The sequence below is a fragment of the Eucalyptus grandis genome, chromosome 1, assembly GCF_016545825.1.
Source record: "Eucalyptus grandis isolate ANBG69807.140 chromosome 1, ASM1654582v1, whole genome shotgun sequence".
Taxonomy (NCBI): Eukaryota; Viridiplantae; Streptophyta; class Magnoliopsida; order Myrtales; family Myrtaceae; genus Eucalyptus; species Eucalyptus grandis.
This window is the reverse complement of record NC_052612.1, coordinates 51,680,067-51,697,546: the sequence shown is the minus strand read 5'-3', so window position 1 is coordinate 51,697,546 and position 17,480 is coordinate 51,680,067. Positions and strand designations below refer to the sequence as shown.

Genomic DNA, 17,480 nt, shown 5'->3' with positions numbered 1-17,480 from the left:
TTTTTAGGCCAAATTCAAATTTGTTTCTTATAATTGGAATACAAAAATACTACGCATTTACACTTTTGAAAGATGACTTTTGCCTCTTTTGAATCAATTAGAAAATCGAGATTTCTTTCCTTATTCGTGCGCTTTGTGCGTGTGCCCATATTTTTCTTTTTTTGGTCGAATGCGTGTGCCCATATTAATGCGGTGAAAAATCTGGATTTTCCTTTTTAACTTGGGGGTGCATATAGTATAGAGAAAGTGCCCTTTCCTCTTCATGGATCCTGTATCGGAGAACGAGGCATCTGAAGGGGGTGAACTCTTATTCTTAAGGCCTTAAGTACTTTATCTGACCCAAACCCAACAGTTTTAGCAAAATCAGATTATGAAGTTTGGATCCACCAAACATGAGCAAGCCCACAATCGCAACACCAACGGCCAATGGCGTGCCATAATTTTCAAGAGGTTCACGGCTTTATATAAGTTTAAGCATGTTTGTTCTTCTCGCTTAAGTTTTCAGTTTAAGTCACCACACCAGTGTACATCATTTAGATGCTAAAAAAATCTTTGACACCCATTGATATAAAGAAACTTTTGTTGTCAATCCTTCTTGATCCAATACTTATAATATCTATTGAAGAATTTAGCTAGTTTTTTTCTCAGTCCAGCCGTTTGAGCGTTAAGAGGTTAATTAGGAACCGATTAAACCCATTAAAAAGGCATCACGAATGTTATTAAATTATCAAGTTGGGAAAATATGACACAAACAATCTCTAAATTTTGACCTAATATGTAATATCGTTCTTAAATTTTGAATTTTTCAATGTGGCCCATGAACTATCGATAAATGTTTAATGTAATTTTTCCGTTTGCTGAAATGACAAATGAGACTTTATTTGATGACATGGCTTATTATATCATGAGTTGAATTTTTAAAAAAGATAAGTCAACATGTTTATTTTTTTTATCCATTTACTTTAGAAAAGGAAAAAGTTTTAGGTGTTAACATGTTCATCATTATTTAATTATGTGGACTATTATATTCCGATTCGAGATGAATATCTTACTTGAATAATCCACGTATAACCTTTTTTTTTGTTCCATCGTTCAAATTCAAACAAATTGGAAGTTACATTTGCAAGTTTCATCGACTTGAATTAACAAAAAGAGGTCATTGAACATTTTTCATATAGTTTAGGGACTAAATTAAACACTTATTAATAGTTCAAGGACTATATTAAACAAATTAAAAGTCACATGATGACATTGCACATTGAAAGAGACTGGAACATTCATATCATTTTCCCTATCAAATTTGTGTCCCCATTTTCATTGGCATAAAGTGTGATTTGTAAGTGAAGATGAAGTGTTGCAAAAACGACTTGAGATTTGAGATTTATATAGAGTAGAAAACCCGAATTCGCTTCTGAATTGGCCGATCAAGGGAAAAGCAAAACTTTATTTGTTTTGTCCCCAAAAAGTATAGATTCTTTTCGTGTTGTTAACTTTTAATTAGGGTTGGTGAGTGTAAAAAATTCTTGGTAGAAACAAAAGACTCCTGAGAATTTTTCAGATAAATTATTGGTAAATTACAAATGCTTATATAAAATAAAAAATTTCGATGATTGGCAAATTACGGGAAAAGTGTTAAAAAAGTCATAAACATTTTTTTGGTGTTAATTTAGTCATAAACATTTTTACTTGGTATTGATTCAATTATTTCTGAATAATTTTGGCATGATTTTGCTAACTGAGCGCCGGCTAGCTGACACTAACAACTTTTAATAGTATTTTAATACTTTAATATTTTTTATTTTCTAATTTTCTTATTTTTTTTTCCTTCTCCTCTTCCTTCTTTCCTTCCTTCAGCTAGTTGCCGAAACTTGGCGACCGGCTAGAGGTGACAATCTGTGAGGCTCTACTGCCCTAGCGAGGGCGAGCCTTGCCACCTAGGCCACGAGGGCAGCCTTGTGCTCGGCTGGAGAGGGTCAAGCCTCACCAGCCATGCTAGATTCTTCTAGGGCAAGCCTTGCTAGCCTAGCATGAGAATATGGCAAGGGCAAGCTTTGCCGCCCAATGCAAGGCTGCCCTCGTGGCAAAGCCTTGTTGAGCGTTGCCTATGGTTGCTCATTGAGTTCCAACGATTGGATAGAGGAAGGTGGAGGATAAGGAAAAAATAAAAATAAAATAAAAATAAAAATAAAAATTCAAAAATATTAAAATATTATTAAAAGTTGTCTACGTCAATATCAATTGTGCCACATCAGCCGGTCGGTGCCTAGTTAGTAAAATCCAGCCAAAATTAATCTGAAAGAACCGAATTGGCACAAAGTAAAAATATTTAGAATAAATTGGCATAAAAATGTTTATAACTAAATTGTCATAATACAAAAGATTTATGACTTTTTTTAACACTTCTCCCAGCGAATTACCAATCTCTATTATCGTTTACAAACTTCTAGTCAAATTCCTTAGTAACAGTTTAAATTTTTTATAATTAAACTACCCCCTCTAAGTGGAAATGAAAGTACACACATGAACATTTTGCGTGCATCAACTTTCCACGTCCATGCTGAGGTTCCACGTGATTGGGACAAATGGAGTCATAAAAAAGAATTAGAGCTTGGGAAACTTCAAAAGCCAATTAAAGCTTTTTTCAATGGAAGCCGAGTATTTTTTTTTTTTAAATATAAAAAAAGTATAGGGAATTGACTTGTCCTGCATGTATAGTTATCAATTAAATAAGAGTAGGGAACGAAAACTTGGTCACCTAATAAGACAAAATTTGGTAAATCACTAAGATTAAGGTTGGTAATGTCTAACAAGCCAATAAGAAAAATAACTAAAGGTTGGTAACTTTATAGAAAATTTGGAAATTCTATATAAAAGATAAACAAACGTGGATAACACGAATCAAATTACAGTTGGTATATTTATATGGAGTAATCGTTGAAAGCATGCTACTATTCTACTCAAATTAAGGTTAAACCAAGGTCAATATACATAATTGACGTGGCTATTTAGTCAAAGAGGGTAAGTTCAGCCTAGACCATACCCGCAATGGTGGTTGGAAGTCATAGCCCACGACCTTTATATATATATATATAATTAATCGTCCACACAATCGGCTCAGAAAAATCAAGAACATGTTATTGACGTGGGGCTTATTTGCCAATTTATTGGCAGCAAATTTAAGTGCATTTGGTAACGTTTCTGTTTAAAAATTGTTTTTAGGGAACAAAAATAAAAAATGTTTCTGTTCCGGGAAACAATTTTTAAACAAAAAACGCATTTGGTAAATCTGTTTTAGAAATATAAAAAGAATAGAAACATGTTTGGTAAGTTTGTATAATTTTTTTATTTCTTTTAATTTTTTAATATTTTTATTTTCTATTTTCTATTTTCTTTCTTATTTTTCTTTTTTTTTTCTTTTTCTTTTTCTTTTTCCTTTTTTTTTTCTTCTTTTGGCTGGTCGCCGATCGCCGGCCTCGGCCATGGCCGGCGACCGGCCGACGAGGGCCGGCGGCCTCGCCCAGCCACGGCGAGGCTCGCCGGCCGCTGGGTGAGCTCGGCCTCGCCGGATCTGGGCGAGATCGAGCTCGCCCAACCAGGCGCAAGGTCGGCCTTGCCGCGCCGTGCCGACTGTGACCCAGAGCCACACCGTCGTCTCCCTCCACCGTATCGGCGACCGCGCTCGACGCCTTCTCGCCGCCACCGCACCTCCGCCTCACGCCCGATCGACGCATCTGCAGGTCTCGAGCCTTCGTTCGCCACCGCCGCATCAGATCTCATCGTGCCGTGACCCACGACTTCGAGATCCGCTCGATCGTCGACCCCGCGCCGGCCCACAACTCGATCGGCCGTCCTCGCCGCTCCACTCCTAGACGTCCGCCGCTCGAGACCCCACGGCCGAGCCCCGCACCGCAGCCGCCGTTGCCGCCCAGCGACCCGTGACCTAGCTACGTCACCCGCTCACAGGTGGAGACGCTCGCAGCGGCTGTTGGTGCCGGAAAGGACGATGGTGGAGAAGCCGAATGGTCTCGAGATAGAGGCGGTTGTCGGTGCCAGAGAGTGGGAGGCGCCGAGAAGACGATGATGGAGACGCTTGCGGGAGGAGAGGGTCGCGGGGGAGAACACCATTTTGTTTCTTTTTTGTTCCTCAAATATGTTTCAGAAATAAGAAACAATAATTTTTTTGTTTCTTATTTCTTTCCTTTTTTGTTTTAAACAAAAGAACAAAAAAACAGAAATTTTTGTTCCTGGGAACAGAAACAGGTGCCGGCCAAACACACCCTAAGCTGTCAAATCCAACATTCAAAATTGATGCCGACACCCAATATCTAAAATGTTCCTGGCACCTTGAACACGTTTCTGCTTCGCTGCATTTATCTCACAATCTTGTCTTTGTCTCTCTAAGGCAAGGTAATTTTTTTTCGGAGTATGAAGAGAAACTGAGCCGGAAAGTCACCAACATTGGAGCAGCGCAGGACATGGATGGATCAAACTAGACACCGATGGAGCTATGGATCCTGAGCCTAGAATGGCGAGAGGAGGAGGACTTTGTTATGCAAAGACCGCGATGGCTTGGAAAAATAGGGGAAAACTAATGTCTGGGCGACACAAAAGATGGGCTCCAGGTAGCAAAGATGATGAACGTTGAGAAGGGAAATGAGAGGGCGACAGCGCCTGTACCCATGAGTAATGGTACGGTATACATCACATATTTTTCCAACGAAACAGTGACTTGGTGGGCCCACTAAGTGGGTTTGCTAGCCCACCAGTGGGATTTCTTATATTAAAAAAAAAGCCAAAATAAAAATAAGGGAATAAAAAAGAAACGTTCGACATTGTCGGTGTTAGATTTTTTTACATTAAGTGCACAAAAAAAAAATTTAAACATTTTTATATTAAGAGATAATAAATGTAGAGTTACTATTAGAAACAACACCGATGCAAAATATTTTTCACACTTACTGTTTTTCTAATCAAGAACTTAACTGCTTTAATGAGAAAAAAAAATTTGTAGCCCAAAATGAAATACGTAGGGCTAGTTAATAAAGTTCTTTCTCTCCCAAACCAAAAGTTAGCTTTTCAAATTATTGATTTTCAACGAATTTATAAATTTGTAGAGATGGAAAACTCAATGGTAGGCTATTTTATCCCTTAAGTAATTCATGAATTTTTGGATCATTTAAAAGTGAGTTTTTTTTTTTTTTTTGTCTTATGTATAATTCTTGTATTTTTTTTTTTTGGGGGGGATTTAGCTGCAAGCATTATAAGGAAAACATTTTTCATGCCATTAAATAGAATTATCATCATTTGGTTGGACAAAGATAGAGGAAGACATTATTCCTCGAATAAAATAAAAACACCTAAACCCTCCCACCCACAATTCTCCAATCCAGTTGCTCACCTTTCACATAAGTGAAAAATGTGGTCAACGTGCAACTATTGGAAATTCAGCACGATCGCACCGTCTTGCTAGCAGGGCCCCGGTTCCGTCGTCGTCTTCAGTTTGGGATCTACTCCGATCAGGGTCACATTCTACACGTGATATGACCCACTTTATATCCTCCTTGGGCACTTAGAAATACGAAAATACTTATTGGACTTTGCTAATATAACAGTACTTAATAATCAATTATGAGTCATAAATTTTTGAAAAAGTTAGTCTCACAATAATTTATAATTATTTATGATTTAATTTTTTAGAATTCAAAATAAATGGTTATTCTCGTGGTATATAAAAACGGCACGCAATCAATTCTCATTCGAAAATAGGACACTTTTTTTTACTTACCAAATTCGACTTTTCTCTTGACAGCTCGTTCCGTCGTCGTCTTCTTTCCGAGATTTACCAAATTCGACTTTCCTCTTGACGTGATATTATAAACCGCTTTTTCTCCGCTTTGGGCACTTGGAAATGAGAAAATATCTATCACTTGCGCAAATTTGGCCGCTCCACAGGGCTGCAACCACACACACGCTGCAAGACACGAGGCTATAAGTATACCCCCTTTCGCCTCGTCCCTCCCATGCAATGCTTTGTGCTTTAATACCATGTCGACAGAAACTGCTTCCTCCAATCTCACCGTCAACCCCTTGGCACATTTCCAGGTCACCCTCAATCCCGACGGCACCCTCAACCGTGACCGCTTCGTCTTTCCGGACACCTCCGCCTCACCCGACCCCATTCCGTCCGCTGGTCCAGTCCTCTCCAAGGACATCCCAATCAACCCTTCCCACAACACTTGGGCCAGGATCTTCCTGCCCCACCACCATGCACGGTCGTGCTCGGAGGAGAAACTCCCCCTCATAGTTTACTACCATGGCGGGGGATTCATCCTCTGGCAGCCCGGCATCAAATATATTCCACGAGCTGTGCATCACCCTGGCACGCGAGCTCTCCGCTGTTGTTGTGTCGGTGAAGTACCGCCTCGCCCCGGAGCACCAGCTCCCCTTGGCGTATGACGATGCGGTGGAGGCGCTGCATTGGATTAAAACCGCCCGAGACGAGTGGCTTGTGGAGCATGCGGATCTCTCCACGTGCTACCTCATGGGCTCCAGTGCGGGCGGCAACTTGGCCTTCCATGCAGGGCTTCGCACATCCGCGTCGCCCGAAGGCCTCGAGCCGTTGAAGATCCGAGGGCTGATACTTCACCATCCCTTCTTCGGCGGGACCCAGCGGACGCCGTCGGAGCTGAGGCTGGCAAACAACCATATACTGCCGCTGGCGGCCATCGATCTTATGTGGGAGCTGTCGCTGCCGCTTGGGGTTGACCGCGACCACGAGTACTGTAATTTAGCGGTAGACGGTAGCTCCAAGCTGTCGGAAGGGGTGGATAAGATGAGGTCGCTCGGGTGGAGGCTCCTGGTCACCGGCTGCGATGGAGACCCGCTGATCGATCGACAGGTGGAGCTGGTGAAACTGTTGAAAGGGAAGGGATTGAGAGTGGTGAGCGATTTCACGGAGGGTGGATATCATATAAACGAGGCCATTGAACCGGACAAGAGCCAGCCTCTGGTCCTAACCTTGAAGAGTTTCATGTCGACGACTGTGGCTGGTCAGGACGCGGTCGGTCCTCCGAATGGAATCTCCATGCAAATTGCGGCCTGACCTTTCTCTTTGTTCATTGCACCATGTGAAACTGAAACGGTCATGACGGTTCCAGCCCGACCACTCGATCACGCATGCAGTTGTTTCTCCTCTAAATTGGTTTCTCGTTGGTTTGAGATAGTATCCATCCAATGCATAATGTGGTTTCTCATCGGTTTGCCATTTTTACTTCCCTTGAGAATTGATATACTCTATCTTTATGTAATCGTCAGGTTGTTGTGTGGGTGGAAAGCTTCATTGCTGTTCTGAAGTTGATTTTTAGTCTATTTAGTTTCGGCGATGATATTCATCAAGGGATATTATGATAATATGACACCGTTCTGTTAAGAAAACCATATAAAGAATTTTTGGATCGAGCGTCCTCCATTCCCTGTGTTTATCGAGAAGCATAGCCTCTTTCCCTCTCCACCCTTTGCCAGATTTCTTTGAAGAAAAATCAGCGATGGTAGTTTGGCAACTTGTCGACTTGCCAAACTTGCTGAATAATTGTCAATTGCTCTAAAGATGAGGACGTGTAGATATCTAGTCCTAGTCTGCCATCACATGGAATTTAGCGAGAAAATTGATAATTTTTCTAAAAATTCAAATTGTTAGATGATGAGTGAGTGCAAAATTAATATGTTTATCTGAAATAAAACTCAGGGTATCAAGTTTTGATATAATATGAGATTTAATAAAACTACCATTAATTGTTCTAAAAACTTAAACTATTAAATAAAATTATATATATATATATATATATATATATATTTATTAGGTGTGTTACAGGAGTGATGTGAGGAATGAGTAAGTGTAAAATTAGTATGTATTTGTAATAAATATGTTATTTAATGATGAAGGTATTATTCAATTGCTATTTTGTGGAATATCAAGTGCATGCATGCTCACAAGTGATATCAAATTAAGTTTCCGCACCCAACAGTGTTGTGAAAAATTCTTGAAGCCAATCTGCTTTTCATGAGCAAAAATCTTACGTATCTTACTGCAATTAGGAGACCAGAATACCGGTTTCTTTCTTAACTTTTTGAAGGAAAAAAAAAATTCTTTAGAAGCACTATTCGAGTTCTTTACGATTCAACTTGATAAAGGACAATTTCTGTACGGGTGGCTCAGTTCAAGAGCTTCAATTTATTTTAGAGTTTTTTTTTTTTTTGTCAAGAATTTATTTTAGAGTTTAAGTAGACCGATGCTCCTAAGGCTTTGTCGGTGGAGGCTACTGGTCATGGTCTGCGACGGAGGCCCGCTAATCCATCGACAGGTGGAGTCAGCGAAAATAATGCAAGAGAATGAGGTGTGTCGTGAGGGACTCCACTTCACGGGAGAGGGTCGACATCGTGGGACGGAGGGATGGGATCTCCACGCAAAATGTGGCCTGAGATTTTTCTTTGTTTATCATGTTGTGTGAAATTGAAAGGGTCATGACGGTTTTGGACCCTTTAATCCCACATGGCATTTTTTTTTTTTAAATGTCTAAATTGGAGCCCTATCACCTCTAAAACTTAATTTTGTATCTAATGAATAATTTGTTTTCTCAGTTGTTCATTACTTTTATTTCTCCTTGAAAATTAATTCTTCATCTTTAAAAGCTTTAAAGTTGATTTGTACTCTCTTGATTCTGATTGATGACTTCTTTGATAATAGGAATACTATAATTCATTGATAATATCATAAGAACATATTGCGATATATTCTTTCTTGTTCGGTGCTAGTTCATTAAATATGATCATTTTGCTCACAATATCCATTTAACTATCACTCTGGACTTCTATTATGGATTTCTCTTGTCATCCAATTGAAAGGCAATGATTATTACTTTTTTTTTCTAATCATTAAAATACCCAATTCAAGACATAAAAAGCATTATCATAATATAAATTCTAGAAGAACTTCTAGTCAAGTTCGAGATGTGCAAAGCATGCTCGGAAGATTAGGAAAGTGGATCAAGGAATAGAGTTGAATGTTGTGCTCCATTTTCTAAATTCTCTAAATCTTTCCTCACCTAAGTCAGAAAATGCAGAGGGAAAATAATTCTGGATCGGCGTTGCTTGAGAAGCTCCCAGCTGGCTATATTGACCTGGCAATACCAGATCTCTCCTCAACCCATGTACTTTGACAAAGACAAAGTTATTGCCGTGGTTAGCAAGGGTCCTGTGTTGACCAGGCAATACTAAAAGCAGGATATATGGACTCAGGAATGAAAATTATATTTTCTTTCGCGGTCAATAACTCCAATTGGACCAATTTCCACCTCTTCTTATTTTTTTATTTTTTATAGCTTGTTTCCTGTCTTCTTTTTCAGAACCTATTTTGAAGATCTCTTTTGGCCGAGTGCCGGAGGCTGATCGGACGATGGAGCAGGTGTTTAAGGAAGCTTGCTATCATTTGGATGTGCTTTGAAGAAATAATAACCTTTTAAACCATTTTAAGTGTGTCTAGCATTTCTACAAATATAAAGCAACGGGTCAAATAGAAAAATCATGTATTTCTCTATCCATAAATTTTGGGAAGAGCAACAAAACTCTTCGTGCTTAGCGAAGTTCCTACTGCCAGGTCATAACTTTCCGTCACTTCATCATTTCCCTATGATAATCATGGTCTATGGATTCAATAATATTATATTGGCCTGGCTAGCATCACGGAGCCATAGTTTTCTTTCTTTTCTTTTTCGTTTTCCCCTTAATCATTTCATTTTCATCCATAAACAGTTATCAACCATTGCCAAGACAAGGTTACCAACAACAACGTTGCGGCCCTTATTGGCCATTGGGCAAGGGACCAATGCAGGCCGCGACGCCCTTGCCTAGTCAACGAGCATAACTACGACAGGTCAGGCGAAAAAGAAAAGAAAATGGAAGGAAAAAAAGAAGAAGAAAAGGACAGAGAAAAATAATAATTTTTTTACAAATAATTACAAAGGCCATCCATGTAGAACCACTAGCATTTGTTAGATCATTACGTTAGTGATTTCTAGCAAAAAAAAAAAATGATTGAAATGATTACATTGAAAAATTATTAAAAATTTTAGTATTAAATTGGCTAAATTAAAAAGTTTAGGGTTGAATTAACTATTATATAATAAATTTAAAATTTTTGGACAATGCTTGTTTAGAAAGTATGATTTTGACTCTAGAATTGAATCAAAACAATCCATGTCAAAAATGAGCACTTGGTAAATGATTACAAGAAAGTATGATCTTTTGACTCTAGAATTGAATCATTTTCCTTGCACAACACATCCATGTCATCCACTTTTCAATCCCTTGGCCAGCAACATGAGCAACTCAAGGCACCCCCAATTCAATGGTAGTACGGGTGTGTAAAATAACTAAACCGTCTAAATCGTCCATAATTGGGATTGGAATCGATCATCCATGTAGAACCATTGGCATATTTTTTTTCATTTTAATAATTAATTTGCTTGTTTTCTCAACCAAAACAAAATAAACGAATGAAGATGAATGAGAGGACCAATTGGAGATATCCATAAATGTTGTGGTGCTTGGACATCATGACACGAAATTCTTCAGGTGCCCTTGAAAATTTCGGTTCCTTTCTTATTTGTTCACTAGACTCTTGGTTTTTGTGGAGTTCTTGAATTTGCTGGGTTGTTGCTAGATCTTTCAAACTTTTGATTTTTTTGGTCAAATCAGTCTCCTATTTTCATCTATTAAAATTGTGGCTGGCGTCAATACCTTCACAAATTTATTACTACGGCTCCGTGATGCTAGCCGGGGCCCTGTGCTCATTTCTCAAGAAAATGTTGGCTGGCTGGAACTGGGATTTGAGTGTGTCAACCTACAAGTCCACTCACTGAACAACACGTGTCTCTCGGACCTCGTCGCGTCAGAACCTCTGACACACTCCCCTCTCTATCTTCTCTCTTCCCTCTTTTCTTTTTTATTTTATTTCTTCTTCTTCTTCTTCCCCTCTGGCCTTTCCTTTCACTCTGCTGCGGAACATGTAGTCCTCGGACTCGGCCCCGGCGAGGTCCAGGGGCATCGAGACCTTCCCAAGCAGCCTCATGGAGCTCACCCCGCAGGTCGCCCCACGCTGGCTCGTGTAGACGGAGACCTTCAGGCAGACCTTGCCGGGGAAGATGGACTTCCCGGCGAGCCTGTCTAGGTCGGACTTGCTGAGGTGGAAGGTGGCGCCGCAGCCGGCGACGCCGTTGGGGGGTAGGCGGTGTCGGCGGGAGGTAGGGGATGAGGGCGGTCTGGAGGGGGAAGCTCTTGAGCTTGATCTTGCAAAAGACGCAGGGGGAGGAGGAAGGGTGGACGGCGGAGCGAGCGGGCTTGGCGGCGACAGGGATCCCCACCGTGAGCAGAGGGAGGAAGTAAAAGAAGAAAGGAAGAGAGAGAGAGAGAGAGGCGACAGAGGGGAGAGGAGTGTGTGTCAGAGGTTCTGACGTGGTGGGGTCCATGAAACACGTGTCGTCCGGTGAGTAGACTTGTAGGTTGACACGCTGGAATCCCAGTTCTAGTCAATACTTTCTCCTCATTTCTCTATTATATTTGTCTCTACTAAGCCAAATTCAAACCGCCCAAAAAGAAAAAAAAGAACCAAATTCGAATTTGCTTCTAAACTGCCCTGTCCTGACTTCAATCACGTCACCTTCTACACGTTATCCGACCGTTTTTTAATCTGCTTTCCTTTGCCTCGGCAGTTGAAAAACGAGAAAACGTCACTCGATACGATGAATTTATAGCCGCCCACAAGGCTGGCACCACGGACCGCTACGGGCCGAGAGGATATTAGAATCTTCTTTCCCCTTGTCCCCTCCCATGCAATTCTCTGTGCTTTAACACCATGTCGACCGAAAATGCATCCTCCAATCTCACCGTCATCCCTTCGGATTCTCTCCGGGCCGCCCTCAATCCCGATGGCACCCTCGACCGCGACCGCTTCAACATACCGGTCACCTCCGCTACACTTAATCCCACCTCTCCCGCCAGTCCAGTCCTCTCAAAGGACGTCCCAATCAACCCTTCCCACAGCACCTGGGCCAGGATCTTCCTACCCACCCGTGCTCTGTCGTGCTCGGAGGAGAAACTCCCCGTCATAGTTTATTACCACGGCGGGGCGTTCATCCTCTACAGCGCCGCTTCGACGTTGTTCCACGAGTTCTGTGTCAGTCTGGCGCGCGAGCTCTCCGCTGTGGTCGTGTCGGTGGAGTATCGCCTCGCCCCGGAGCACCGGCTCCCCATGGCCTACGACGACGCGGTGGAGGCGCTGCACTGGGTTAAAACCGCCCGAGAGGAGTGGCTCGCGGGACACGTGGATCTCTCCACGTGTTACCTGATGGGGACCAACGCTGGCGGCAACTTGGCCTTCTTTGCAGGGCTACGCGCATCCGCGTCGCACGACGAACTCAAGCCCCTGAAGATCCGCGGAGTGATACTGCACCACCCCTTCTTCGGCGGCAGCCAGCGGACGCCATCGGAGCTGAGGCTGGTGAACGACCAGATGCTGCCGCTGGCGAAAGGCGATTTCCTGTGGGAGCTGTCGCTGCCGCTTGGGGCTACTCGCGATCACGTGTGCTGTAATCCAATAGTGGACGGTGGCTCCAAGATCTCGGAAGGGGTGGATAAGATGAGGTCGCTGGGGTGGAGGCTACTGGTCGCCGGCTGCGACGGAGACCCGCTATTCGATCGACAGGTGGAGTTTGCGCAAATGATGCAGGAGAAGGGGGTGAGTGTGGTGAGGGTTTTCACGGAGGGTGGACATCATGTGATCGAAGTCATGGAGCCGGACAGGAGCAAGCCTCTGCTCCAAACCTTAAAGACTTTCATGTCGACGACTGTAACTAGTTAGGGTGGGGTCGGTCCACCGGATGGGATCTCCGCGCAAAAATGTAACCTGAAATTTCTCTTTATTTATCGCGTCACATGAAATTTATAGGGTTTTGATGGTTTCGCACTCCTCGACCGTCCATGTTTTTATTTTTATTTTATAAACATGTAAATCGGAGCCCTATCTTCTTTAGGACTCCAGTATACATCTAATAAATAACGTAATTTCTCAATGGTTCACTACTTCCATCTTTACAAGCTTTGAAGTTGATTATTGCTCTAGATTCCGATCGATGGTAACTATGATAATTGGGACATTATGATTCATTAATAAATTAGAAAATACTGTGCCATATTCTTTCTTGTTTGGTGCTTGTTCATCAAACGTGTTCCTTCTTCTCATAATATCCAATAATATATCACTTTATTAATTGATCTTTGGATTCCTAGCATTTACCCTGGATTTTTCTTGCCTTCCAATTGAAATTCAATGATTACTACTTGGCTTTTTACTCCAACACAGCCGAAAGTCTAATCATTGAAACACCCGAATTCGAGACTATGAAGCATGCTCGAAATATCTCGAAAAAGGAGCAAAGACTTCCAAAAGGGCGTGCGGTACACTTCAAGAAGAACTTCCATTCAAGTTCGAGAGGTGCGAAGCATGCTCAGAATATTGACCGGGCAATACTTGATTCCTTCTCAACCCATATAATTTGATAAAGACAAAAGCGTCGCCGTGCTTAGCAAGGGACCTATATCGACCAGGCAATATTAAAATAAGGGTCCATGGATTCAAGCAACATATATTTTATTGTTTTTCGTGGTCAATAGCTCCAATTGGACCAAATTCCTCCCTTTTTTTTTGCCACAATTTGTTTCCGATCCTTTTCCAGAAACAGTAGAACACTTGTTCTTTGCTTCAGGACAAACGGAATCTAGTCAGATCAACAACTACGGGTAGAGATACAAAGTACAATACCAAAAAGCATGGATCAATGGTTTTTAGATTATGAAAGCAACCTCCTTCAAGCCCCCGCGCCCAAAGTAGTGGCCGAAGTGCTCTGATTCATCTGGAAAGCGAGGATCGATGCTGTATTTCGAGCAAAATCGCCAAATCCGCAGGGAGTTGTAGCCGAAGGGCTTGTGATGCATGAAAACTTTAAATGTCTGAACATAATGCAAAAGCAAGACACCAACATAGATCAAGACTTACCTTTGAAGTGGAGACTGCCGGATCTGGGTTTTATGAAAATTAATGTTGATGGAGCTTTCAATGTTGGAACAAACAACAAATCTGTTGCTGGAGTATGCAGGGACCCATGTGGATTCAGTCTGTAGACGTTAGATAGGTCATTTGATATGAATTAAGCCCGAGAAAAGTACAACGGCGCAGGTATGCACAAGATTAATAGGTATAAGATTCAAAAAAGTATTGGCATCGAAAAAGTGGCATTATTTTATTTCCATCCCACCCATCTTTCCTTCTTTTCGATGCATCCTTGACCTTAACCTTTTTGGAGAATCGCTTTTCCACTACGGACTGCCCAATGTGAACTAGGTACAAATCGGTCTTATGATATACAACATCCTTTTGTTTTCACACTCTCGCGCGACAAAATAATATTAGATGAGTGATTTTGTTTAGGTCTAAAATAGGGAAAAAAAATTAATGTATCTATTGTACGATGGCCAATGCAGTCTTAATTTTTTTTCATTTGACCAAATTAGCCATAAAATTTTAACTGTTTTTCAATATAGTCATTTTGATCATTTTTTATCGAAAATCACTGATATGAACAATTTTTGTAATTTTAAAAAAACAAATTCCGATTTTTCTTTTCTTTTCCTTCACTAGTTGCCAAACCTTGGTAATGGCTCATGACCTTAGTTGGCCACAAGCTAGGACCACATCGTCCTTGTCTGTGGCCAACGACTAGTGGAGGAAGAAAAAATTAGTCGAATGGATTACATTAGTAAATTATGAAAATGTTTATAATTAAATTGACCGAATTTGAAAGTTTAAAAACGAACCACATTACAGAAATTTTATGACTTTTTGAATAATTATTATCTAAAAATAGTATTATTAGGTATAAATTTGGTATTATAATGAGCAACATCCATTTGTTTTCACATTGACACGTGACAAAATATTATTAGTTGAATGAATCTTAGGTCTAAAGATAGAAAAAAAACTACCCCGAAAATCATAAACTTACTATAAAAAATTGCCCCAAAAATCATAAACTTACTATATGACAACCATTTCAATCCTAAATTTTTTTATTTGGCCTTTGTTGTAAATTTTTTTACAAATTTTCAATTTAGTATTTTCAGCCAATTTAAACAGAATATCGTTGACGTGGTAGTCTAGTTAACATCGACCATCCTACGAGGCACGACCGACACTAATATTGACAATTTTTGCAATTTTTTAAAAATGTTTTGAATTTTTTCCTTTTCTTTTGTTTGTTTTTTCCGTCTTCCTTCACTAATTGCCAAACCTTGATGATGGCCACTTCGCCCACCACAAGTGAGGGTGGCCATTGCCAAAGGCTGGCAAGGGCGTTGCGGCTCTCGCTTTTACCCAGCGATGGACCAAGGAAGAAGAAAAGCAAAGGAAAAATAGAAGAAAACTTGGAAAATTTAAAAAAAAAAAAATTGTAAAACTTGTCCAGATTAGTGCCCGTCGTACCACCTAAAACAATTGGTGCTCATTAGCAATTTTATGTCAAAATTGGTCGGATGGACTATGGTGAAAAATTGTCAAAAAGTTTACAATTAAATTAACCAAATTAGAAATTTGGAATTGAATTGGCCGCCATATAATGGGTTTAGACATTTTGGACAATTATCTCCTAAAAATGGTATTAGTTGGGTATAAACTGGTCTTATAATATGCAACGTCCTTTGGTTTCCACATTCCCATGTGAAAAAACAATATTAGTTGAGTGATTTCTTAGGTCTAAAAGTAGTTTTAGTTAGGTACATACCGTTCTTATAATATGCAACATCGTCTTCTTTTCACATTCACATTTGACAAAAGAATATTGGTTGAGTGATTTCTTAGGTCTAAAAATAGAAGCTACAAGGGATTTTCATGCTCATATGAGATCAACATCATAACTCCAATAGTCATGCGTAAGCCCATCATCTCACGGATATTTGCCAGATTGTAACGTCAATTAATTGCGTCTTATTACAATTATTTACTAGGATTTTTTCCTGCACAAAATTTCGTGAATTTACAAGCTAAATTGTCAAAATGTTGAAAGATTTCATTTGATTTATAAATTTTCTCAAATCATGTAAATTTTAAATATATTGAGCGGAGAAGAAACGAGGATAGGAAGATGAAAAGAGATTAAGAGGAGGAAATTAATAGAATAGGTGGCAACTGTATGGAGTCTTTAGAATTTTTACTTGCAATTCTGTCAACGGTTAATATATACCTATCTAAAAGTAAGATCGGGGAATTTGAGAAAAAAACGAGGGAAGGGAAGCAGTTATCTGAGAAGCAGGAACCTCTCTACCCTTTGTACAAAAGCATAGATTGACAAAGAAGCCTAATTTAGATAGACAAAACTGAGTCCATGGAATATAATAATAAAGTATTTTCTCGGGAATAATAAAATCTCTTATCTTAATTATCAATTATTTCTAACATAATCAATATGCAATCAAAACTCTTAGATAAACATGGTAAGAGAAAAACCATTTGCACAATATATTCAACTAAAATGATATTTATTTTTCTTAAACGATAACTTTAATCTTAAAATTATTTTATTATGGTAATTCATTAGTCATTAATTACTAGCGGTTTGTTAATTTAAGGGAGTTAGCATTGCACTGTGTTCGTGTTTATCACATGCCGACTTTTTTTTCCCTTTCCCAAACAAAGACAGAAGGAGGAGAATCTTGAAGGGGTTTCAACTTTCTTTTAATAAAAATGTTTAATTCCTTAAAAAAGCACAAACTTCATATATATATATATATATATATATATATGTATGTATGTATAATTTGTGTGTTTTTCCCAAAATGATTTCACTTCGCATTATCAAAATCTTAGCATTTTTCCTCTGAATTTCATGCATAAAGGTCAGAGGAAGTTCTCAAGCATAAATTGGATTTGTCAAGCAAGATGGAACAACAAGAAGTTGATATATAAATAAGCAATTAGTGTATTTGAAATCTTAAAACTTGTCACAAAAGAATAATTGAGTTCTAAAACTCACAAAAAGTATAATTAAGTTATTGAAACTTATCAAATTGATACAATCAATCATTCCATAACTACATCCAATTTGACTAACAGAAAATGCTAACGTGATTGTTTTAAAATATTTTCTCTCTTACATGGCAATTAACAAGTCCTATTTGAGCTCTCGACCTTAGCGACCACCACCCTCAATAGAAATTCCAACATCTTCGTCATTAGACAGAGGTTGATTTAAGCCTTAAATTGAGCACAAGCGAGCCAAGATTTGATGGGTCTTAAGGAACTGGGGATTTCATCATTTGAGAAGGTGGCTAGTAGTAATAACCCCAATTTGACTGCTCCTAACCAAGACTAACGAAAG

At 39.9% G+C, this 17,480-nt stretch overlaps 1 protein-coding gene and 1 pseudogene across 1 annotated transcript; both read left to right on the top strand.

Moving 5' to 3' along the window:
• Window positions 1–6,008: 6,008 nt before the first annotated feature.
• LOC120288877 lies at window positions 6,009–7,461 on the top strand (annotated as a pseudogene).
• A 3,846-nt stretch (window positions 7,462–11,307) lies between these two features.
• LOC104449351 (carboxylesterase 1) lies at window positions 11,308–13,021 on the top strand. The gene has a single exon (XM_010063487.3). The coding sequence runs from the start codon at window positions 11,909–11,911 to the stop codon at window positions 12,911–12,913; it is 1,005 nt and encodes a 334-aa protein (XP_010061789.3). The 5' UTR covers window positions 11,308–11,908; the 3' UTR covers window positions 12,914–13,021.
• The last annotated feature ends 4,459 nt before the right edge of the window (window positions 13,022–17,480 follow it).

Bases quoted from the DNA above. Each gene is read 5' to 3' on its own strand.
- LOC104449351 (XM_010063487.3), top strand. From the start codon at position 11,909: ATGTCGACCGAAAATGCATCCTCCAATCTCACCGTCATCCCTTCGGAT.